Here is a 24,492-nt window from a genome sequence, read left to right on the forward strand (position 1 = left end):
CAGTAGGACAGTGAAAACTTGAGTGACTGGACGGATTGCCATGAACTGTGTTCCTCCTCAGCCACCGTACCCATCAAAGTTGTTATTTCATATAGTATTTGAGCAATAGATTATAGCGGTTGAGTCACAAGAGAACATCGTCTGGTTCACAATGGTTGCCGTATTTCCTATCTTTTTTAGGAGGTGCTTGACTTCCTCATACACCTCCATCAAAAGCTTGTGCTCAGTTTGTGAGAAGTACGGCGCATGCGTGGCCGTCGCCATGGTGAATTTAGGATCCGCATCAGCGAATCAGTGATCGATCTCTGGGTGTATTTGAGGAAACCGCGTGCGCCAACTTCCCAAGGATGAGTTACACCTGGCTTCACTTAATCGCAGCTGCTCATCCTGGTTTGGACTTTGTGCAACCAATTACGCCCGTTTAGTCTTTTATCCTGGATATCTGGATTCTGCTTTTGTTCAATAGCCCTCAGGTTGTGTTTGGAGCTGCTAAGCTGGACTAAGTCAACATGAGCAAGCTAACAATGTCATTGTGAGCATTTAAGTACAGCTGTTGGTGTGGCTGCATTCACACTGCAGTCAAATCACATATTCTTTCTTTCGCACAGATGTGACTTACGTACTGCATGTGACATCTTTGTTATTTTCTTTTGTGCTGTCACGCGTGTCTCACACTGGAATCTTCAATTCCACATTTGAAAAATAATGTGACCAACCAAAGTTAACATTATTCCTAGAGTTTTTAAATCCTGTCTCAGAGTGTTTCAAACAGCTGAGCAGTGTTCTGGTTTGTGTTAAGCTTTCTTACTCACAGATGTGTCAAACTGGACTTCCTACATCCTATTTCATGTCTCACAGGCATCTTCTGAAGCCCTGGTTGTAATGCACTTCGTCTTGTTTTCACTCAAACTCAGCCTTAACAGAGCAGTAAAGCTGAAACACTTGATTAATTCCCCTTCAATTTTTTTTGGGATGAATTCAGTTTTATGTATTTCTGTTAATCATCTAATCAATTAAGCGTGATTGAATTAATATAAAATGTAAGTCACTTCCCAAGCAAAGCTGACTGACTTAATCAAATAAAATACAGTATATACTGTATATCTTTGAGTCGTGGGCTGTTGGTAAAAACAAACAATTTCAAGATCATCGTCATCATCTTTTATCTGGGAATAGGTGAACTTCATCGCTTTGTAAACAAGACATTCTCTGAACCAATGATTGATCCAAAAAAGGAGTAATGTGGGGGGGTTGTGTTCTGTGAAGCCGACCTACTTACCATCAATGTGCTCTGTCCTCTGCTGCTGTGTGGATAATATGACCCGATCCTCGTGAATGGAGGCCAGGCTGCGTCTCCAGGCCTGTTAGATCGTGTGTGTGTGTGTGTGTGTGTGTGTGTGTGTGTGTTGGGGAGGGGTGTCCTATTTAAGAGACGCTAGCAGTGTGGGTACCCAGGTACATACCCTGTACATGCTTGCGTATCCCTGAGGGCTCTGTGATGCTGCAGTACTTCTTCTCTGTCAGCCTGCTCCTTGTAGACCATCCTGAACCTAAAGCAAATCCAGACCTGACCGGCTGCTTCACTAGGCCTCCTTCTTACCGACACATAAACAGGAAACAAACATCAGCCACTCAGTCATTTTTTATACTGAAAATCAAAGTGAAACAGGAAGTTCAAATGACTGAATGTCCTCTTCCTACAAGTCCATGACCAATGTGTGTTAAACATCAGCAGCTTGACAGACACTTGGGATGGACGGTGGAGATGGAACGATTCCCAGAATTCGTCAGGAACTCCCGTTCTTCCTGTCACTTCCCTGCAGTCTCTCCTTCTCTTCTCTTCTCTCTCGGTTTGTCGAGCAGCTCCAGACAGCTCAAGTGTTTTGCTCAAACATCGGAACATTTCCAACTTGCACCGACATGTGCCGGCTGAATTCCTGTCGTCTTGCGTCTTTCCAATGACTTTGTGTGTAAGCACTGTCACTAAACTCCACTTTCTGTCTGAACACATTATTATACAAATACATCAAACATTATTATGGCCATGACATTTTAAGCGCCGAGTCTCGTTTTTGCTTCTCAGTGGAAAAACAAATTTCACACTCAAAGACATGCGGCTCAAAACAATAAAAGTTTTCTCAACTGGGTCCATAAATGTATCTTAAATGTCCCAGAAAAGTGTGGAATGTGCAGCAACATTATAGTGTTACGTGACCTTTAAAAGGGGTCCTGTAATATCCTCAGCAGCTGGAGGGGATCTGTCCCTCTGGTCAGGTGTAACTCGTTTGGGATCACATTTTATTTTTGATGATTGCTTTTCAGAGTCACTGCCACCGGCAAGGGCCTGGTTTCCAATGGGGACAAAAGGGACATGTCCCCCTCAATTTATCTTTTAAACCCCACTTTTGTCTGACCCACTTTCACAGTCTCGGTGCAGACACAGCAATAAACGTCACAGGCTAAATACAGGCTGCCCTGACACTTCTCAGAGCAGTATATACTGTTCCCGTCACTAAATGCTTTTTGGGCAAAAAATAAAAGGCCTTGACATAGACAAGACAAATAAATGATTCATACTGGCAACGATACAAATTTGAGATGGTTGCAGCACTTTTTCAGTAAAGGGTCAGAATAGATTCTTGCAGGCAGACGACCAACTACCAGGATCCTGTTGACCCTGACTAACGTCTGGCAGTATTTCTCAAGTGAACTGGAGTGTAGCTGAGTTACTGTGAGCCATTTTATTAAAGGTCATATTGGTGACATTTTTATTTAAAAATACATCCACAGAGCTAGCATAATGTTTTTATAATTACATATATGCTGTGGATTGTAAAATTAACAGTTTTTCTCAGGCACAGTTGGAGTGTAATATTTTATTCTCACGATCTCTGAGTCATCGTTGTTATTTCTCTGAGCTCAGCAATGTTCACTTGCAGAATGTGTTCAGCAGGTTCAGTATCAGTGAAACCTACAGTGCACATTTACTTGTTTTGCAGTTCCTTCAATTTCCCACTTTCAACATCTAATGTAATTACTGAGATATTATAACTACTTTAGTAGTTGAAGCTAAGTTGAAGCATTCTGTTGTTCCCATCAATGGCGGTGACCATATCAGATTTGATCAGAGAATTGAACAACTTTAAATAAATAATGCTCACAGTCAAATTCATCTCTAACTTTATTTATTGTGCATTATGTCTCTTTTTGGCAAATTAATTTCACTCAAAATACAAGCGTGGGTAGACAGACAATAACTACAAAAGCATGATTTAAGGGGCAGTGGATTTATCCATCATTTATCCATCAATTATCTTCGACTCCTCCGCGGCTGGCTCAGCGGGGACAGCAGGCTTAGCAGAGCATTCCAGACGCCCCTCTCCCCAGCAACGTTTTCCAGCTTCTCTTGGGAGACCAGAGGCGTTCCCAGGCCACACAAGCTATATAATCCCTCCAGCGTGTTCTGGGTCCACCCTGGGGCCTCTTGCCAGTTTGACTCTCCCCAAAAAAAAAAACTCAAAAGGGAGGATCCTGATCAGATGTCAAACCTACCTCAGCTGCCCCCTTTTGACTGGAAGAAGCAGGAGCTCTACCCTGATTTCCTTCTGGATGTCTGAGCTCCTCACCACATCACTAATGCGGCGTTCCCACCACATTTTCACCTTGCGTTACTGTTTATTTGCGTCACTCACGCAACACGAGAGGAGGGGCTTACCTTCATGTGGACGCCAACGTTTCATCAAACAACATTTAAGTGCTATGCTAACATTGTAGCTGCTCCATCAACACTCCAAATAAGGTCATCAAGGCTTAAATATGGCAGTGACCTTGTTGTTTGGACCACAGACAGTCTCTGGTTTGTCCACATAGTCTGGTCTGTAGTAATGTGAGGTTCTATCGTAGACCTCTGGGGGACCGAAGACATGAGATGAGGGTTCAGCTGCCTTACTATGTTAATATTACTAACAATATAATATTAAGATTTCATTTTTTTTAAATCATGGTTATTAATACCAATATATATCGACAAACCAAGTCTTATCTGACAACAGTGCTTTGTCTTCCTGTGTTTTCCAGTCTCCAATCTGGATTTGTAGCAGTGTGTGTCTCTAACGGTAGTGGGTCCCTCTGTGCCTTGGCAGTTGTATACTACCTCACACACACACACACACACACACACACACACACACACACACACACACACACACACACACACACACACACACACACGCACACACAAGCATATGAGCTATGCCTTATAGTAACGGTGTCCGTGTTTAAGCATCAGTGAATAAAAATCACTGTCACTGCCTATCAGACTTGACCTTCAGCTAGCTCGGGTGGGGTTTCCATGGTAACACACGCACACACGCGCACACACACACACACACACACACACACACACACACACACACGTGTGCATGGACACAGACGTATATTTTGAGGCTGTAGTGTCCCAAGTAGACCATGATAATGTGGCTAACTGGTACCCACACACAGCAGAGCCTCATTTCCTGTCTGCGTTCATTGTTCTGGTTCTCACACTGAGTACTTCCACATGTGGCTCAGTGTCTCATTTGGCTTACTGACATCTGTTACACACCGGGTCCCTCTGTTGGTGATGACCCGTAATGACAGCATCACAGATCTGTTTTCCATTTGGCAAACCTGCAAAGTTACGTGCTTTAACATCGGCCCACTTGAGTTTGACAGACATTTGGGGGGAAACCTTGTTGGTAGATTGACCTCAGTGCACTTTTCAAACATTGTAAGAGTATGTATCATCATCCCAAAACCTCAAACCACAGATTTGAAAATGATCCAAATTTGAGTGGATGTGAAAACATTCCAGCAATACTTAGAGGACCTATTATGCTTTTTGACCTTTTCCCTTTCCTTTGGTGTGTTATATCGTTTTTGGGGAATGTAAAAGGTCTCCAGTTGCAAAGCCTAAAGTTCACGTCCAAAGGGAGTTTCTCCCTTTGACGCCTTGACTCAAATCTTGCCTATTATTTGGTTAAGTGTTGATGTCACCAAGTAGCACATTTGCACAACATCTGCCCAGCTGCTAGTTTGTCACACCCTCGAACAAAGCTAGTAGGAGCGGAGTCACCATGTTGAGAAGGGGCTGTTTTCTGCTTGTAAAATGAAAAGGTCCTTTTGTAAGGATTTCTAAAGAATGAGTTGAAGAATAAAAAGGCTAAAATAATGTATTATCATTATTCTCCATTTTTTCTGGCAGAAAATGGCCACAAGGCGCAGGGTTTCCTGGTAAAAGTGCTTTTTTTTTAATGTTTCTATGACAACAGTATCACTCTAACCACTGTTGTATGATAGACGAGCATTGCCCCATGGCTTTTATTTTCTATTTGAGCTTTGTTTGATGATAAGCTTTTCACCTGACAGCCGTAAAGTTAAAGCCAGGAGGATCCGTCGGAGGAAACGTGAACGCTGATAAAAACACCAGCAACAATCTGTGTCCGCCGGCCGATCTCCACCCACAAATGGGATTTTCAGTCTTTGTTATTATTCTTTGTCTGCCAGACAGAAAAGAGTTTTCAACGTGTTGAAAGGGCGTCACATGTGAATGTTTTCTGGATCAAACCAAACGAAACTACCGACTTCCTGGATGGTCTTTATGCCGTATACTGCCACTGGTCTCTGGGCTGTGTGTCAATACCCGGGTGGATTTGTGTCTCGGCATCATCTCTCATATTGTTCTATGTCATGATCACCACCGGAGCTCCGTGCTGCTTTGTTTCAAACAACTACTAAATGATTTTTTACTGTAAAACCACAAGTATCTTCCGTGCCAGGACGAGATCATTGAGTTCGGATCTCAGTGAGGTGTTGACAGCATTTGAGCACCATCCGGACAATTTCTGAAATGTAGGTCTCACAGGAGTTCCCCTCCTGTGAAAGAGCAAAGGCAAGAGAGGAGGAAAACCGGGGTTTGGAGCACAGCTGAGTCCTGCTCGCTGAATCATTTTCCTGATTTTAAACAGATGAGAACCTCCCGATCTGAAAAGTGAAACGAATGCGGAAAGTGCCTTAAAATCGCATTCTTTCATCCAGCTGAGGAGGATTACCCTTATTATATTTATTATCTCAGTAAATGTTAAACATGAGTTTATGGTCTCAATCACTAGTTTCAAGTCTTCTTTAATACAGCATGATCATTTAGTAAATTATGGTCCATTTAGAGTCAAATACATAATAAAGCAGGGTATGCTTTCGGGCGGGGCCACCTTGGTAAATGACCATGGCTTGTCCAGTCTGGGAGTTGTCTGTTTTCAACCGTTTCACAGTGTGTTTTCAATTCATTTTGGTCATTTAAAAATGTCTTATTCAGCATTTAGGGGGACTTTTATTGGGAAGAATTTATAGGAAATAAAACGTGTTTATCCAGTTTTACAGTTCCGATCGGACATGACACTTTAAAGTGTGTGCGGACACACAGATCTGATCACAAAAGTCTCATCGTAAAGACGAGTGTAACCACAGGCTTTATACATGCTGGGTATTTCTGATGAACCGTTGATGGCAGCACGATGGTTATCTTGAAGAACCGCGCAGCCTTACGGCGCCTGGTTGAGGCCGAGACCTCACATGTTACATCTGGCAGGCGCTGTGAAGGATGTAGGGTCGGGGAAATATTTGGATTTTTACTGTTGCAGCGCCAAAGCAGACAGATTTATTATGTGCAGACGAGGACAAGCTCTACAATTCTGATTTAATTTCTTTAAAGACATTAAATAAAATAAGATTTGAAAACATTCGGTCAGGAGAACCCACCCAAGAGTTTGTGGGCTCTCGTTGGCAGAAACCTTGGAGATGGTCTGCTGGATGACACAGCTTGATTTGCAGCCTCGTAGGGAGGAACAGAGGGGAAAGTGGAAAACGGTGAGGACAGAAAAGAGAAATATTGTTTCAAAACTGGGCCATATTTCTGAAAAACCCTTCAAAATTGGGCCGCTTAATATGAGACCATAAAAGAGATACAGTATGTGCACTTTGGAATTAGACAGACATTTTTTATTGAAACTGAAAGGAAGTCTTTATCCCAGCTGGTTATCCATGGTCATGGAGTCAGAAACCGCTAATAAACTGACAAGAGACACAGTTTGCAACACCTGGGTGATTATGGGATATTAATATTCAGAATATTCAGTTCCATCCTGCTTTTAAAAAAGCTAATTGACTTGTATTCAATGGTTTCACTCGCAGGCGCACTAATTTAAATCTTTTCACCAAGTTCAGCTTCAACATATGAACTGTCTGAACTGCTCTTGAAGAAACTGAGACTCAAGTAGTTTGAGATCGTTGCCTGTTAGCTAACATTTTCCGATCTGTTGGCATATATGATGGTGATGATTTCCTCCTCCCTGTCTCCTGGTCTGTCAGGACATCGAGGCGCTGGATTCGGTCCTGCGTTCCAGAGCCCCGGACGGCGACACGCAGGAGGCCTGGGAAAGCCGTGGCGGCGTAAACCCGTCCACCTCGCGCTCATCCTCCGGTCTGAGCCGGCAGGAACGCAGCCGGCATCTGTGGGACGACATCGGCACCGTGGAGGAAGACTCCAGCAAACTCAACGCCCTGCAGCTTCGCCTGGACGAGTCCCAGAAAGTCCTGCTGAAAGAGAGAGAGTAAGAGAGACAGACAGCTGTCTCGGCTGTAGCACAGATATGAAGTGTGCATCGGGGTATACTTAAATTAATTTGCAGATTAATAATTCATCTACAAAGCATCGTTCCACTTAGAAAATGCAATACATTCTTAAAGAACCCAACAATATGTTGGCCAGTCCGTCTGCCATAACATTATAGTGCTACTGTAATTATGATTCATTGGTAATAATAATCCAATTGCATTATAACGTAACACTGAAGCAAAATGCATAATGACTATTAAAGGTTGAGTAGGTGATTCTATGCAGAAACACTTTATATTACTAGAAATCCTCGTAACATAAGGATAGCAATGAATAAAGTAAACATTCTCAGATAGAGAAAAAAAAAAAAAGTAATCTGTGGCAGGACTGTAAAATCCCCGTCCAATCAAAAATGTCAGGCTGGAGAAAATAATTGGACGGCCTGCCTGTCTGTCAATGCTTACTTCCTGATTGCACTTTGCCGATCTCGAGCACCCGTTTGGCGTTTTGGGGGAACGGCTTTGAACGGAGGTCTGAACCCTTTGTCCAGACCAGACTTTATCTGTTCGGCGATGCGTTCAAAGTTAAAGTCTCTTTGTTTTTTCATAATGACCTACTCAACCTTTAAGGACGTTTTTCTGAAAACCAAAAGGGATACTCCACCAATCTTATACAGCAAGATCAAGTTTAACCGAGAATCCACATTAAAAGCAATGCACATCAACAAAAAAACAAAAACATTTTACGTGGAATTGTTCCGAAGGCCACGAAATACAAATTTATGAATGCATGGTGGAATCAAGTTGGGGAAGGGTCTTACAAAAAGAGGCTGTTGGAAATGTAGGATTCAGTATTTTTTGTAGGTTGCACCAAAAACACCTTGACCTGCCCTTTGCTCTTCAAATGTGTCTTTTAGTCCACAGATATATGTAAGTACAAAACAAAATAGCCTGAGTATCCCTTTAAATAAGGATGCAGGAGTTGTTATGGAGTATACTTACATCGTGGTACTAGTATATCAATGCTACCTTCACGGTCAACACTCTTATAACATGCTGAAGCATTATACTTGCACACTTTAAACCACTTGTGTTACTTTGATCATTTCCTGGTCTCAGTAACTCAGTAGAGGTGAGTTATACTTTATTAGTGCTTATTGCATTGTCTCCTTTAATACCTTGTTAAGAGTGCCAACCTGTAAACATGGCAGACAAGGGACATTCCTCCACCGCTGCTGATTCTACACCGTCACAGTGATGGCCTGTCGGGAGGAAGTGCATCCTCCACTTTTCATTTTCTGTGTGATAAGTTTTAGTTTTCAGCCATTGGATGCTGGCTGAGAACTTTAAATATGAGTGTCATAGGTGAACTTGACAGGACATAAGTTTGGTTATAAGTGAAGCCATCCCTTCCTCTGGCTGTGAAATAAATAAAACAAACGCATGGCTGCTCACGTGTGCCATCTGTTTTCGGCAACAGGCAGTAAAATGTAAAAAAAAAGAAAAAAAAGCAATTTCGAAAAGACATTTGCTGACTCAAACAATAACCCACTCGGGCAGGAGAGCAGCGTGATTGAGTGTGTCCCGTCTTTGTGTCTTCCCCAGAGACAAGCTGGCTCTGAGCAAGAGCATCGAGAGGCTGGAGGCTGAACTCACTCAGTGGAAATGTAAATACGAGGAGCTCAGCAAGACCAAACAGGAGACCCTCAAACAGGTGAGACATGCATGAGCACCTGGCTGACAGTCGGACAGAGTACGTCTGCGTTGATCTCCTGTTGGAATGAACACACAGATGTCGACTCACTGTTGTCGCATCATACAGCATCCCGCCCTTACTTCCTGTCTTGGAAGAAGGGAACTACATGTCGGCCCCAAGGTTTTTGTAACTCCCCATAAAACCCACTAACTCCCACTAACATCTGGCTTTTGTCTTCAGTGGGAAAGGTTACAGTCTGTATTCATTTCCCAGGACAAATGACTCTGCAGTTGTCACAGGTATTTATCAACTCCAGCCGCGATCGGCAGCGATGGAAACGTGACACCAGGATGGACACGCTTGTTTCCGCTCCTTTTAACCCTGCCCTCCTCAATGTCAAATCCAGTCAGACAAGCATGGAAATGCACTTAATTCAAACTCGACATAAACCAAATAAAACTCTTTGGTTGTCTTTCCAACAATCAGCAACTCTGGTTTGAGGGTTTCATGGAGAGGCTGATGAAGTAACAGTTATAAAAAAGAAGTAACCACCGAAGAAACAGAAAAGCACTCGTCTAATGGCGATGGGAAAGGAGTCCCTCAGCTATTTGTCCAATTTGGGTTTTCCTGTAAAAGAAATGAAGCTGAATTAATTTGATGATTTTGTTTTACAAAAATTGGAAAACCATAGAATCTATATATCCAACATTTTTTCAAGTGCCTCCATGTGTTGCAGATATTGAGGAAAAAAAGGAGGCCCCACGTGAACTATTTACACTTTTAGAACCTCTCCTGTTTTACAGAATCTGACACATGGAGCATTTTTTTTTATGAAATATTACAATTATAAGCCTTGATTTTTAACAGAAGCGTTCAGCACATGTAGTGCCCTCGATAATGTCTGTTTTTACAGCTTCTGGCTCTGATAAATGGTGTCATTATTGAAAAAGAAAGCATGCTCTTCAAAGCCCGCTGGCAGATTCTGGGATTCAGAGAGTAGATTTCAGTGGTCATACAGCGTCAACCTGGTCTGTATTTTCCCATGTTGTTTTATCTCGGAAGCTTATCGCGACAACAATTTTAAAATTGGTCTGGTATTGAGGGAGAACGCTGCAGACGACAGAAGCTAAACGGGCTAATGTATTTAAAAAACCTTCTTGCTTATGTTCAGCTGCGGGCGCTTCAATCCACCCACCAAAGGCCTGATAAGGACAGGTTGGATGCATTTAGCTCATGGCACCAGTTTGCCTCAGAGCTGCTAGCATGGCTGCACATCCTCCACAACGCCAACAACAGACCATTTACACTTCCATTTCTTTGCCATTGGAGGTCAGTCATGCAGTGGAAGAGAGAGAAGATTTTCATCCCGTCAGCAGCTGGACTTTGCTTTTCATTCAGGTTTGGTGAGACTTTATTGGTCTCAGGGATTTGGAACACATTCCTTAAACAAATCTGAACCGAGGCTAAAACCGTAGCTGGCAGCTTATTTAACACAGAGGCCTGCATGTCGGTGCCTTTTTACTGCACTTTTTCCGGTTGCCAAGAATCATAGAGCACAGAATGAAGTGTTCCAGTTATCCACGGTTCTCTGCGGATCATTGGGCAAGAACCGCTCGTACAACCTGGTTCCTTTTTAAGTGGCTCGTACGAGGGACTTGGGGGAACTTGTAGCATTCCCTCATTTTCTCAAATTAGGAATTTTCTTTTCGGTACAAAAACAGTTCATTAAACCATTTTGTGTTTCATTCCATATTCTCAAATGAAAGATCTTTGTAGCATGCTGATGTTCATAAGTCTAATGGATATGAGATGACAGAAGCCAACAGAATACATAATCATGGAGAAAAACATGAAGGATAGCACAGTACATCTGTAGATATGCAGTAGTATTAAAACAATGTATTCTTTGACCTGCTGCACATGAACAGAAGCACATTCCCCTTCTGTTCCTTTCTCTGGTGATCTTCTTTGATATACATTTTGAAAATCAGACCTTCATTTATCCTCAAAAACACCTCAGTGCTCTGTTAATTGAATTGGTTGTCAGACAACCAAAGTGGCAGGCGTAGAGCGCAGGAGGATTAATCTGGGTAGAAACATGGCCGATGGTTTGGCAGCCTTCCACCACTCGAGGGCAGTCCAGGCCTGCAGAGAGGACGGACTTGGGGAAGAAAAGGACACAGGGAGACACGGGTCTTATGAGAACAAAATCAGTTTGATGAAACCAGAGGAGGGAGAGCATAGGGCAGGAACGTATGAGAGATGTATAGATGGTGATGGTGGGCGTTGTAGATAAGAAGAGATGGAGATGAAAGCAGGATATGGTGGAGAGGAGCCAGATGAGACACAGGCAGAGATAAGATAAGAAGAAGGAGGGGTAGAAAGGGATGGAAAGGGAGGTTGGGTCATCCTTATCTGCACGCTTGTTGTCCAAGATACGCTTCCAGAAATGGCCACCTTTTAAGAGGGATCAGGAGCATCTAGACTGAATGTCAAAGTTTGAAGGAGAGTTGTTGTTGAGATATTATATGATGATAATGCATTTTTGGTTTCATTCGACGCCATGCTAAGCACTAACGATGCATGCTGCTGTTTTCAGTTTCAGAATAAGGAATGTCAAAAGATTTACACACTAAGGAACAAGATTAAAACTATAATGATGATGTATTTTGTGTAATGTAAGAGAAAAAGAGCAAGCTGAATGGATTTTATGGTTTATTTTAGAAAACTGGAAAAACATCAGCGTCCAACTTTTTCTTGCAAGTGCCCACACGTTTAACCAATATTGCAAAAAAAAGACGGATCCACATGTTTTACATTGAACTCTTTGCTCTTTTACAACCTCTGCTTCCAACCTCTCTTGTCCTCTCCTGCTCTGAGTTCAACAGCCTGCAGTCAAGTCGTAGTTTCACAGTTTTTTTTTCTGAAATCTACATCGTAGAAGTCGGCTAAATATTGAGCCATGACATTGCAAGTGTTTGGGGTCACACCAAGTTCAACTATCTGTACTCCAACAAACTCTCCAACTCTCCCTCCATAATGTTGCCGTGTGCAAATGTTCCAATTTTTTAGAGATTGTCCCCATTAGTCATTTAGAAACAAAAAACATGGGAGGAAAGTTTGAAAAGTACCGAAGCTAACACTTTGACATTTTGTCTTCTGCTCCCTCTTCCTTCCACCATCCAGCTGAACCTGCTGAAGGAAATGCACCAGGATGAACTCGGCCGCATATCTGAAGACTTGGAGGATGAACTGGGAGCCCGAACCAGTATGGACAAGAAACTAGCTGAGCTACGAGCTGAGGTGAGTGTGGGTCCCCCCCATATAAACCACATCTGTTTTATTTTCTATGTTAGACTCGTCTTCGTTGAGCTAGTTCCAGCATTATTTGCAGCATTCACAAACACCAGTATCCTCTACAGCAGCATCAAAGTGTCTCCATTCTCCTCTGTTATTTTCTTTTCTACATCAGTGGTAAAGAATTACATTAATTAATTAATTAATTGAGGGGCACTGTGTTTAAAAAAAAAAACACCAACGTGGCTGCAGCTGCAATATTTAACAAGCTGGACAGTAAATCATACTAAAAGAAGAACGATCAGATATATTGCACTGTGATTGGCTGCTACTACTGGGCTGTGCACCTGGTCACTGGTCGCTCAATTCTACGTCGACACAACTGAGAATTTCTAGACTAATTTGCATTTGTGATTATATTTTGTGAATTGACGTCACAGAGCAACTACACCCAGGATAATAATCCTAACACCGTCAAGTGTGTTGCTCCACCACTGAGCTGGCAGTGGAGGTAGTCAGAGCCCACATCGGTATCTGTGAAGGCCAACTCATACTTTATTTCTTACTTACTCTTAAAAGGGATAGTCTACATGGCGGGACTACACACACACACACACACACACACTAGACGCCGACACGTGTGAGCTCTGACCAACTCGCTACGTTAATTGGAATGGGAATGTCGGACTTCTATTCTGTTTCTGTGACAGCGCTTTGTACAAAAGGAGGTCACAGATGCGTATTACAAGGAGAACAGCGGTTTCATCGTTAGTAGCTTGTTATGGAGGGCTACTAGTCTTGTGATCACATTAACACAAACCTGAGCAGCTTTAATCATCCAGCTCTCTGTGTGTCCTTGAGGGCAGGTACATGAAGGAGCCGGTGTAGCTCGTCTCTATTAAATTACAACCTTGAGGTTGGCCCGAACGCCTCTGCTCTGCATTTAATCACATCACCTCTGCATGGATCCATCTGTTTTTCGTTTTACCCACAAACAGGAAACCTGCTTAACTACAAGCGCCGGCAGTTCTTCTCCAAAGTCCTCGTTGTTGTCTTTATTATGCTTTTGTCAAGGATTTAATACTGAAGTGTTGAAAAATGTCTAAAAACACGTCAATATTTCCACTGGCTTTGTATTAGAATGATTGTGAAACACATTCAGGAAGCCTGTGTTAGTATCATCAGTGGCTTTACAGATTATCTTTAGTTTAATTTAACAACACAGAGGAATTGGGCCACAGTTTTGACAAACTTTACTTGAGTTTTTCCATTTTAATGCTGCTTTCCAACTTCTATTCCACCATATTTTTCCGACAGCTATACTAGTTACCTTGAAGATATAGATCTTGCATAAGAAATCCCCACAGGGAGCCCACAGTTCAAATGGTCCAGTATTTCATAAAAGATCAAAGATTAGACCAAATCAGTTCTTTTCCTCTCCCATTAATCATCTCATGAATCCTCGGGTGAACCTCTGGTGGTGCCCGACCCATAGCCAGTTCTAGACTCTGGGGGGGGCCCAGGCAAAGAAACTAATCACAGCCTGCTGTGTATGTGTGTATGAGTGTGTTGTATGAAAGTTCCAGGTAGCAGACTGTTCTAACTAATGGTATCCTGCTGTCAAACGCTAACTAGAAGGGGCCCGACTTGGAGTATTTTGGGCAGCAGTGGTGTTCTGTATTGTCCCTGTAAGGGAGGTATAAGTGGGTTCATGGTTACAGTGCAATAGATTGCCTCTCCTAACAGTGTGCCCATCCTCTCCTAACTAGCTTATATGTTTCGACTTAACTTTCACCTCATAGAAGGCAGTGGATCTTCTCGTATCATCGGTGTGTAAAAGGAGCTTGTGTCTCTGCGTCAGATGGAGAGGCTGCAGGTGGAGAACGCTGCCGAGTGGGGTCGCAGGGAGCGCTTGGAGACGGATAAACTCGCCCTGGAGAGGGACAACAAGAAGCTGAGGGCTCAGGCTGAAGACCTGGAGGAGCAGCTGGCCAAGAAACGCCGGCAGGCCGCCTCCGCACTCGACACCGACATGAAGGCCATCCAAAGCGAGCTGTTCGAGAGAAACAAGGTGAGCCGGCCAGTCCTTCCCAGTGCTTGAATTCCGGTCATGGGAATTCTGCTTTGTTACAACTTGTCATATTTTCATACTGTTGTCCATAATTTCTGTTGGCTGTCATAATAACAAGTAACCCAAGTTGTAATAATACGGAATTATCCTTTAATCATTTTCTTACAACAACTACACATGCACACTGATGAGATCTCTACATGCTGCGAGATTGTGCCTTGACCTTGCCACTGTCAGCTGTGTGTGTGTGTGTGTGTGTGTGTGTGTGTGTGTGTGTGTGTGTGTGTGTGTGTGTGTGTGTGTGTGTGTGTGTGTGTGTGTGTGTGTGTGTGTGTGTGTGTGTGTGTGTGTGTGTGTGTGTGTGTGTGTGTGTGTGTGTGTGTTACTTTTAGAAAAGAGAAAGAGAGAGAGATTGATTGTGTTTTTTGTATAGTGTTGAAACCATGGTATTGATCCAAACAGAGAAGGAGAAACAGGGCAAGCGATTAAGACACTGGACACACACACACACACACACACACACACACACACACACACACACACACACACACACACACACACACACACACACAGGTTGATTGATAGTGGAATCATCTTCAACTCCAACCAGGGCTTTGGGCATCACTATCACTGCACAGATTGATGCTCACTGTCACACTGCGACACACTGCAGTGCACGCTCACACACACACACACACACACACACACACACACACACACACACACACACACACACACACACACACACACACATCCTGCAGGAGTGATATGGGGTGAGTGAGAGCAGAAATGAATATTTTGAGTTTGTTTTTCACTAATCAGAAGGCCTGGTTGTAGATCAGAGTATGTTTGAATTTGTATTTATGACACGCATGAAAATATTAGATGGAATTTTCGGGCAAGCTAATGATAGCTAACTGGTAACAAGCTATCTTTACGTTAACAGGTTTCTTTATACTACCAGTTGGCTTCATGGAGCTATAAACAAAATTATGTCATCCTAATTTAACATTCATTATCCTAACGTTAAAATATATAACCCTAGCGTCACTAGTTTGTCAACATATTTAAAATGTATCGTCACGCCTCTGAAGGATGAAGCCACAACTTCTGGTTGATGTGTCCTGTGTGTTTGTGTTATTTAAACCTGCAGGCCGGATCTTATGTCTCCCTGATGACACAAACACTTTCGGTGCATGCTTATGGCGTGTGGCTGCAGGCCAGCTCGCTACATCTCCCCGTCTTCACCAATACTCGCTTCAAGTATTTTATTTAATCCTTCCTGTGAACACCGCGTTTCTATTTTATGTGGCGTATTCACTGAAGAACATTTTCTTGGACTTTTGTAGGATTTCCCACCATAGTTTACGCCATTCGGCGTAATAATGTTACTAGGGGTGGGACGATACGGGTAACTCACGATTCGATACTGTGACGATATTTGGCCCACGATCACGATAATATCACGATACACGATATCTGCGATATTCGATATATTGCAAGAAATTTCATCAACGATATATCACGATATGTGACTGAAAAAGAAAAAATATGCATAAAAAATAAATTCCCAAACTTCGTACAATGTACAAATGAATAAACACTGTCCAGCTGGACACATTAAAGTGCATGAACATTAATAACATGTCTTATGTAAACCAGGACAGTGCTTTCTGATACTGAAAAGTCAGTAGCAACTTGTTTTATGTAAACTTGGGCCCGTTTTAGTTTAACAATAGCTAAACAAGATAAGAATAACATCAGAATTAAATGAAATATTGGGCACATTTCAGTATGCAACCAATTATGTGCAGAGTTATGTTCACCCATCGCGCCATTTACATTGATTTTCAATGTAAAGTCGCCGCTCAATTCGCGTCTATCGCGTCCGGTGTGAACGCCCCTTTAGACGCACTGACGGGAGTCAAAAAAAACCCGTAGACCCAATATATCGATATTTGCCGTCAGTGTATCGATGTATTTATTGCGACAGAGAGCACAACAATATATTGCAATATCGATTTTTTTTCCCACCCCTAAATGTTACTGATATTAAAACTCTGGGGCGACTGTTAACGTTACTAACTTCACCATTTTGCCGACATTGGAGCTCCTCAGCCAAAGCGTCACCTAACTTAACTAATGTTAAGTTCTTTATTCTAGGATAACAATAGCAAGGCTAATGTGGTTGTAACCACCACGTGATTAAATCATTTGTTTTTGGATTCATGAGACTAGAAATTGAGCAAAAATGGACGCTTGTTACACTGACCTAATAATATTGAGACGGGGGGAAAAGACACGCTCACTGAAAACAAAGAAGATGAATTAACCATGTGCCAGTTTCTCTTTTAGTTTTAGTGGTTGTGTGAATGAATGTGATCTCTCAGGCCTGTCTTTTAATTGGCCAAACAGCAGCTACAATATCTGTAAACAGCCGGTGAAATTTTGCTTTTTAGTTAGCACTGCCACATTGACAGTGATGTAGACCAATGTGGGTTGTCCCTGAGAATAAAAAAAACAGCAAAAATCACATATTTTTTACTATAGAATTGGCTTCAGCTCGTTAGCCAAAGGCACTTCTCAAAGCAGCGTTTTATATACACTGGCACCGGGGACAGTCGACTAATGAATGAATCAGCAAATCGTTTCACCTCTAGTTGTTTTTTTTAACGCCACCAAATCCCAACACACTTGCTTTGCCTGACTTTGAGCTGTAGAGACTCACTCAGGCTCACGTTGGGGACAAACCTCGTTCCAGCGCTGGTGATAACTGAACACAACTCCTGATATCGTAAGGGATTCAATCAATGGAGTCATTCAAGGGTAGGTTGGGCCTTTGGGCATGAATACGTCGGTCTGCAATTTAGCCTGGTGACACACTTCGACTTTCAAACATACAAAGATATTTATGGCTGATAGCAAATGTATTTGTATGGTAGTTTTCACAAAACACACAGCCTGGGAAATGCATGAAAACAACCTCAAAAAGGGGAAATCAAGTTGATTTAAATAGAATATGATAACCCATAATATATAATAAAATAGCTGGGTTAGATGTCCTGTTATGACCCCTGTGGCCAGCAGATGGGGTTGTTTACCCAACATGCACCTCTCTGGCAAGATCGAGGCATTTCTGCTGCTTTTAAAGATGGACGCAGATAAATCACGTTAAATGATAACCCATGGTGGCCGTGAAGTTGTTTTATGCAGGACTGAGTGCTAACTTGACCTGAGATCAGCTTGTCATGTTTTTCTGGGAAATAGAGTCTCTTGCTGTGAATATAATGTCCCAGTGATTCATGGGAAGGGATAAGTGAATGGACAGAATGTGATCCACCATGTGGACCTAAAGAGCAAGATAAGTACGAGAATTGTATTTTGTATATATATCTTTTGTGTTCAGTTGAATGTGTGTGTGTGTGTGTGTGTGTGATGAACCCTAGTCCTTTTAAATGGCCCTATTAGCAGCAGGTCTGGTGGCACTGGCAGATATGTGTGAAAGTGTTGGTCAATATAATGGCCTCCATTATCAGAGTTATTTATGAAGCTCTCAGGTTTATTTACTGCTGCTGCAACGTGGCACACATGCGCACACACGCACACGCACACACACACACACACACACACACACACACACACACACACACACAATTCTACCCTTTCAGATGGAGAGAGAGAATAATTACTCCAAACATCACGTTTGAGCAGAAGCGCAACAGAGTGAATTAGACTGAGTTTCAGAGGAAGGAGGATGAATATGATGAAGAAGAGGAGGATCAAAGAGGACAGAATGGCTGATGAAGAGAGGAAAGAGGGAAAGGAAGAAAATGAACAGGGAAAGGGGCTGATAGAAGCAGAAAAACTAGCATGGCAGAACAGAAACATGACCAAATCAGTGATGTTGCTTTGCGTCATGAAGAATAAATCTGCCTTATCATAGAAATAAACAAAAGAATCTCTGCTGTAATCACCATGTTCTCACCATCTGGCCAGTCTGCACAGATGTATCACTTTTACTCCTGTCTTAGTCGAGTTTCAGGTTTGTGATTAAAGTTTCACATCAATTCACTTTCTTATTATATCACACTTTCTGTGTGGACTGTCTGGTAAATAAAGTTTTCATATACATAAGATAAACCTTTTGACATCGCTGCAGAATGAACACAAGAACAGAAACGCTTTTCAACATCTTTACCCCATCGTCTCTCACCGGAGCTCCCATCATATTTTATTTCCTACTCTTCTAACGTTACAGCGGAGGAAGACATTTTTTCAGAAATTAACATTGTGTCAACCAGAAGCACGAAGAGAACTATTATGGAAACATGATAAGTCCTCTCAGCAATGACGCTCACGTTTTGTCTCGTTGTAAATCCCTTTGCCGTGATGCCTTTTGGCCCAACACACCCAGTCAGGGACAGCCTGCCACCAATGTGTTTATGGTTAATAGTTCACCACAAAGCACAAAATCTTTCATAAATCTAGCCCCTTAGTTTGGACTCCAAGAGCTCCAGATTGATGCATTTAACTTAATGTAATTGTTTCTAAAGTCAATTAGTAATTGTCTTCATGATCTCCATCTTGACTGTGATTTTTGCCATAATTAAGCAGCACTGATGCCTTGTGGTGTGACTAATCATAGCCTACCTATCAGCCAGTGCATAATTACTTGTTCAGACTGTACACCTTTCTACCCAAAACTCTTCAGCTTGAGGTGTCTTCCATTGTGTAAAACATTTCATGTGTCTCGTTTATTAAATGAGGAACCAGATAAAAATCCATTGGCAGTGTAGTAACCAGTACCTTCTGACTGGGAACTGATTGGATGCCTTCTGGACCAACATACAGAGGATTTCCACCACTGTGTCCAGAACAGCTGCCTTTTCACTCTGACCTGTTCTCTAAAAGTGCAAACAGGTTGCCTCAGTATGTCCTCTCTGCAGGGAGAGACTGGGCTCTGATAACATGTAGACGATGGGTGGGATAGGTCTGCTGTAAATCACATTCTGTTATATTTGGGATGCTCACTGCCATGTAAAGAGTCCATATAGGAACTGTGATATCAGCAGCAGCTTAGAAAGCTTGTGTTAATGGTAATGTAATGATTCACTATGATCTGGATGCCTGCTCCGTTTAAATCCCCCTGTCCTTACCTGGACAGGTGGTACGTTCCAGTCAGGCTGAGAAGGTCAAATCACAATCACTGGAATAAGGAGAAAGAGGAGTTGGCAGCTCGCTGAGAGGCTGCAGCTTTTCTTTTGTTTGATCTAGTTTTGTTGAAATTCACAGGTTTCATTTTTGTCCTTTGTTTCAGTAAACCTTTTGTTAATGAATGCAGCTTTTTTTTTTTGCACAACTTCTGCTTATCAAACTGGTTCTTCAACATCCCGGTGACAAACCACCTCATCTTAATACTGTGTGTACTACACACACACACACACACACACACACACACACACACACACACACACACACACACACACACACACACACACACGTTAAAGTTATCAAAGGGATTTTGAAGTAAGTTTGGATCTTTACTTTTATTTTCAAAGAAAACATGGATATGAATTTGCATGCTGCATCTTGCAGATTCAGTAGTGACAGATTCCCATGTGCTTCTCAGATTCTACATGTGTTAAAATATGTTTAGTGGCACTCCTGAGTGAATTCAATTGTTATATGTTGTATATGTTCACATCAACACACTCTTCTTTAGTATACAGTAATATATAGTGTATTTCCATATTTTCCATAACCATGTTAATTCACGGTGCTTTTATTGGAGTAACCTCTAATATTTTGTCCTCTATTTTGTCTAATCTATGTCTTAATTTTCTTCCTCGTCTTTATTTGAGCCGATCTGTCCTGGCCAATCTGGTTGGAGCAGTGCCCATAAGTCCCTCCCCCACTGTATCGCTCTCAGGCAGCCCTGATTACAAAGCCAATTCTGCTATATTCCGTGTGTGTGTGTGTGTGTGTGTATGTGTGTGTGTGTGTGTGTGTGTGTGTGTGTGTGTGTGTGTGTGTGTGTGTGTGTGTGTGTGTGTGTGTGTGTGTGTGTGTGTGTGTGTGTGTGTGTGTGTGTGTGTGTGTGATGAGAGACTTCGCTGTCTAAATTAATGCTGAATTCACTATGGTGGAGGGGGGAGGGAGAATTATAGAGATTCTTTGTGTGTGTCTGGAATATGCAAGTGCGATCATTGTACATCAGTTATTTCCACATCTGACGCTGTTTTTAAATCATTTTTTTTCTCCCTCACATTTAAAGGGCCTTTTTGTGAAGGTGATGAATGTGTGAATATATATTTCCGGGCATAAGCCTGTGATATATTTGTGGTTGTGTAGCTTTGCTTTAGTGGAACAGATGTAGCAGCAGACTTCAGGGTCTCTCCAGTCAAGGAGAAACATTTAACAGGCAGTGTGGTGTAACGCACACACACACACACACACACACACACACACACACACACACACACACACACGCGTGTACAGTAACACACATAATTGTGCTTTAGTGTGTGAGCATACAGATTTGGCACAAATCCGTCAGCCCATACTGGAGTATTAACACACAAAAACAAACCTAAGCAACTTGAATGAAGAAGCCTCCACACACACACACACACACACACACACACACACACACACACACACACACACGTATGTATGTAGAGACACACTCGTAGATCATTCAGTAATCCCTCATGTTTAATAGAGTCAGGGACTCCCAGCCTCTCGCCCTCCTCCCATTCATCCGTCAGCCCCACCCCCCTACCTCCGCTGCCCTCTCACACATTCATTACACCGTCTTGAAATGATGAAACTGCAGGGAATATTGAGGTTTTCTGGCCTGAACTAGAAACCTGCTTCATTTCATTTCATCAGGCATTTTGTCTGACAGATTACAGGCCAGGGACAGCAGCCAGGAGGACCATACATCCGTCCTGTCGTCCGTCCACCACATTCTTCTGTTGGTGTTGTGGAATAAAGGGCTGCTTTTCTAGCTCAGATGATATCTAGCATGCGCACTAATTGTTAGAAATGGGTTTTAAATGGGCTTACTGGACATACATCATGGTGGGTTTTGATTTCACCTCAGCAGCCTTTTTCTAGGTGTCCCATTTCTCAGGAAGTGGGTATTTTTGGATGTGCTATTGGCCAGGTAGATGAAACTTTAATGAAACTGGTGAGAAGAAGGAAGAACGTGGGAAAAAGATGAAAAAAAAAGATTTTTAAGACTAGGGATGTCATAAGAGCCAGTGCTTTGGCACCAAGTTGATGCAGAAATTCTAATAAATTGAAGGTACTCCTTTTAAGAGAATGTGTTTGGGATGAACAGAGAGAGGGATTTCTGTTATTATCGCTCAGCAAGTGACAAACTGAACTGTGCACTGATGTGTTAAAACTGTAAACTCACTATCGACGCGTCCTCGTGAGGCATCCTGTTATTTCCCAGATAATCAACATTGTGAACTCATCACAAACATGCTTTACTCTCTTCATATGATTGCATATTTAATCAATGCCTTATTTACTTATTTAATGATGAGCACATTAAGCCTACTTAGACTTTAAAGTATTATTTTCATTATTGATTAGCTTGTCGATTCTTTTTCCATTTGTTGAATTAATTGCTTAGTCAATGAAATGAAGGGTTGAAAATACAGTTTACCCAGAGTTCAGTCTGACTAATGGTGGAAAAACTAGATATTTAGTTAACAATGGGAAGAAAAACTGCCAAAAAACAGATGAGCTATTCTTTTCAAAGAAAGTGAGGATGATTTTCTGAATACCTACAACCAAATGAATATTAATTCACCGCTCAAAATAGTCCCTAATGGATGCACTATGTCCTGCTGTTTGAGTAACGAATAAAAACTAGTATCCAGCTGTTTTAGGAAGTCAGACAGAGACTAACGCACGTTAGTTCTGTTTTTTGACAATAAGAGAAATATAGAATGAATGCCAGATGTTTCCATTCATGCATAGCTCATATTTCTCTGTTAAGCAGTTTTGTCAAAGCTTGTGAAGGCTGCACAGTCTCTCTCCTTTGTTCTTACGCTTACCTTTATTATCCTGCAAAATACCGCTCCTCCAATTACTATCCCCCCCCCCCCCTCACTTCTCCTCATCTGTCTCCTCATCCCTTCTTCCCCGTCTCAAGACCACTCCCCCACTTTAATTATTCCCTCCTGCATCACCCTGCCGCTGTCTTTGTTTGCTCTGGCTCTGGGGTTACACTAGTATCTGTGTGGTATTCAGACATTCTGCCTTGATTATCAGCTAAATATTCACTGAGGGGGGAGGTAGTCTACGTCTCCTCTTTAGGAATGCGTTATTATTTGAATAGATAGAGCATCAAATATGCTCTTTATGTATTTAATGTCAGAATAAATGCGCTAAAAACTCAATAAGTCAGAGTTGGATTTATCTCTTAAAGGATCAAATGCAGATATAAATGAATAAATAAGTAAAGGGCACTTTCCGCTGCTTGATCTTGGCTTGCCTTTTATTGTTCCTGTAGATATCTCCTTTCCCTCCATCGTATTGTTGTATGAATGCAGAAAAAGCTTTCTTGGAAGCTGCTCCGTCTGGGGAGCCATTAGACGTGAGACAGCAGAGAGGGAGGCTGAATCAACACCATCAAAGTACATGAAAGTGCAGTGAGTGACAATGGTGCATTATTGATGATGCCATTAGCTCCGAGTGCATACTCTCCTTAGCTAATCCTGATGCCAACATGTGGAGCAGAGCTTTTCTTTTGCTCGGACCTGACCACAACCACAATTACATATAATTACAGTGTGATAAATAGATGAAAAAACCCTATATGTAACGGTTTGGGGCCAAATCAAATGGTAGCATGCAGGAGTGTCCAATTAGAGGCCATTACACCCACGTGGCGCTTATCAGTACATCTTAAATTCAGAGAGCAGGGATAGAGAGCAGCCCTGTCCTGTACATCACCGGACCTTTTGTTGTAATAAGATACATTTGTCTTTGTTAAAGGGAATCTTCCATCTGTTAGTGCTTGCTTCCTCGTTGACGGCCTCTTTCTTGTTGAATATGTGTAGTAATCCATTAGAGATGGGACAGTATAGGATTTGTTTGCGACTTTGTGTGCAATTAAGCTCAAATTAGCTTTGGATTCTGTCTGAACGAGATTCCTCTAAGTGGATCCGTCGACAGATCGCTTGATTTGGTCCTAGTGATCTAAAATCTCTTTAGTCGATTCTTTACGGGGAAGCTGAGATTTACAGATCTGTTGTTTAAATCAACTAATCGATTGTTAGTCAACTAAGAATACATTTTTTTATTCGACCGGTGTGGACAGCTAGTCGCCCAAAGACGCATTTGATTGGATGTTATTATGTAAATGCCCCCGAACAACATAATATTAGCCCATTAATTATGTTAAAGCAATGAATGAGACAGAAGAGCTGCGTGACCAGAAACATTAGTCTCTAACTCGTTTCCGTCTGTGTCATGTCCTTAGGAGCTCGCCGACCTTCGCCATGTCCAATCTAAGCTGAAGAAGCAGTTCCAGGAGAAGACGGTGGAGCTCGCCCACGCCAACAGGAGGGTGGAGAGCCACGAGGCCGAAGTCAAGAAGCTCCGACTGAGAGTGGAGGAGCTCAAGAAAGAGTTGGGACAGGCGGAAGATGAGGTAAGAACATGGTCTCGTTTCGAACTACAGCCGTCGTTGCTCTTGTCCGCTTCTTGAAAACCTTCAGCTTCGGACTATTCCACCAATCCAACACTGCCAATCCAT

At 42.3% G+C, this 24,492-nt stretch overlaps 2 protein-coding genes across 2 annotated transcripts in view; one reads left to right on the forward strand and one right to left on the reverse strand.

Annotated features, from left to right (window-relative positions):
- Window positions 1-24,492, reverse strand: part of LOC311013489 (E3 ubiquitin-protein ligase RNF182) — a 315,914-nt gene that overhangs the window by 148,234 nt on the left and 143,188 nt on the right. The gene's annotated exons all lie outside the window — the stretch shown is intronic.
- The window catches only part of ccdc102a (coiled-coil domain containing 102A), a 72,284-nt gene that overhangs the window by 33,699 nt on the left and 14,093 nt on the right, over window positions 1-24,492 (forward strand). The window contains exons 4-8 of the mRNA XM_084018148.1: window positions 7,405-7,646; window positions 9,256-9,364; window positions 12,533-12,649; window positions 14,505-14,714; window positions 24,217-24,387. Of these exons, the coding sequence (XP_083874274.1) occupies window positions 7,405-7,646; window positions 9,256-9,364; window positions 12,533-12,649; window positions 14,505-14,714; window positions 24,217-24,387 (849 nt within the window). The remainder of the gene's footprint in view (window positions 1-7,404; window positions 7,647-9,255; window positions 9,365-12,532; window positions 12,650-14,504; window positions 14,715-24,216; window positions 24,388-24,492) is intronic.

This window comes from Eutrigla gurnardus (genome assembly GCF_963514095.1).
Source record: "Eutrigla gurnardus genome assembly, chromosome: 1".
Lineage (NCBI taxonomy): Eukaryota > Metazoa > Chordata > Actinopteri > Perciformes > Triglidae > Eutrigla > Eutrigla gurnardus.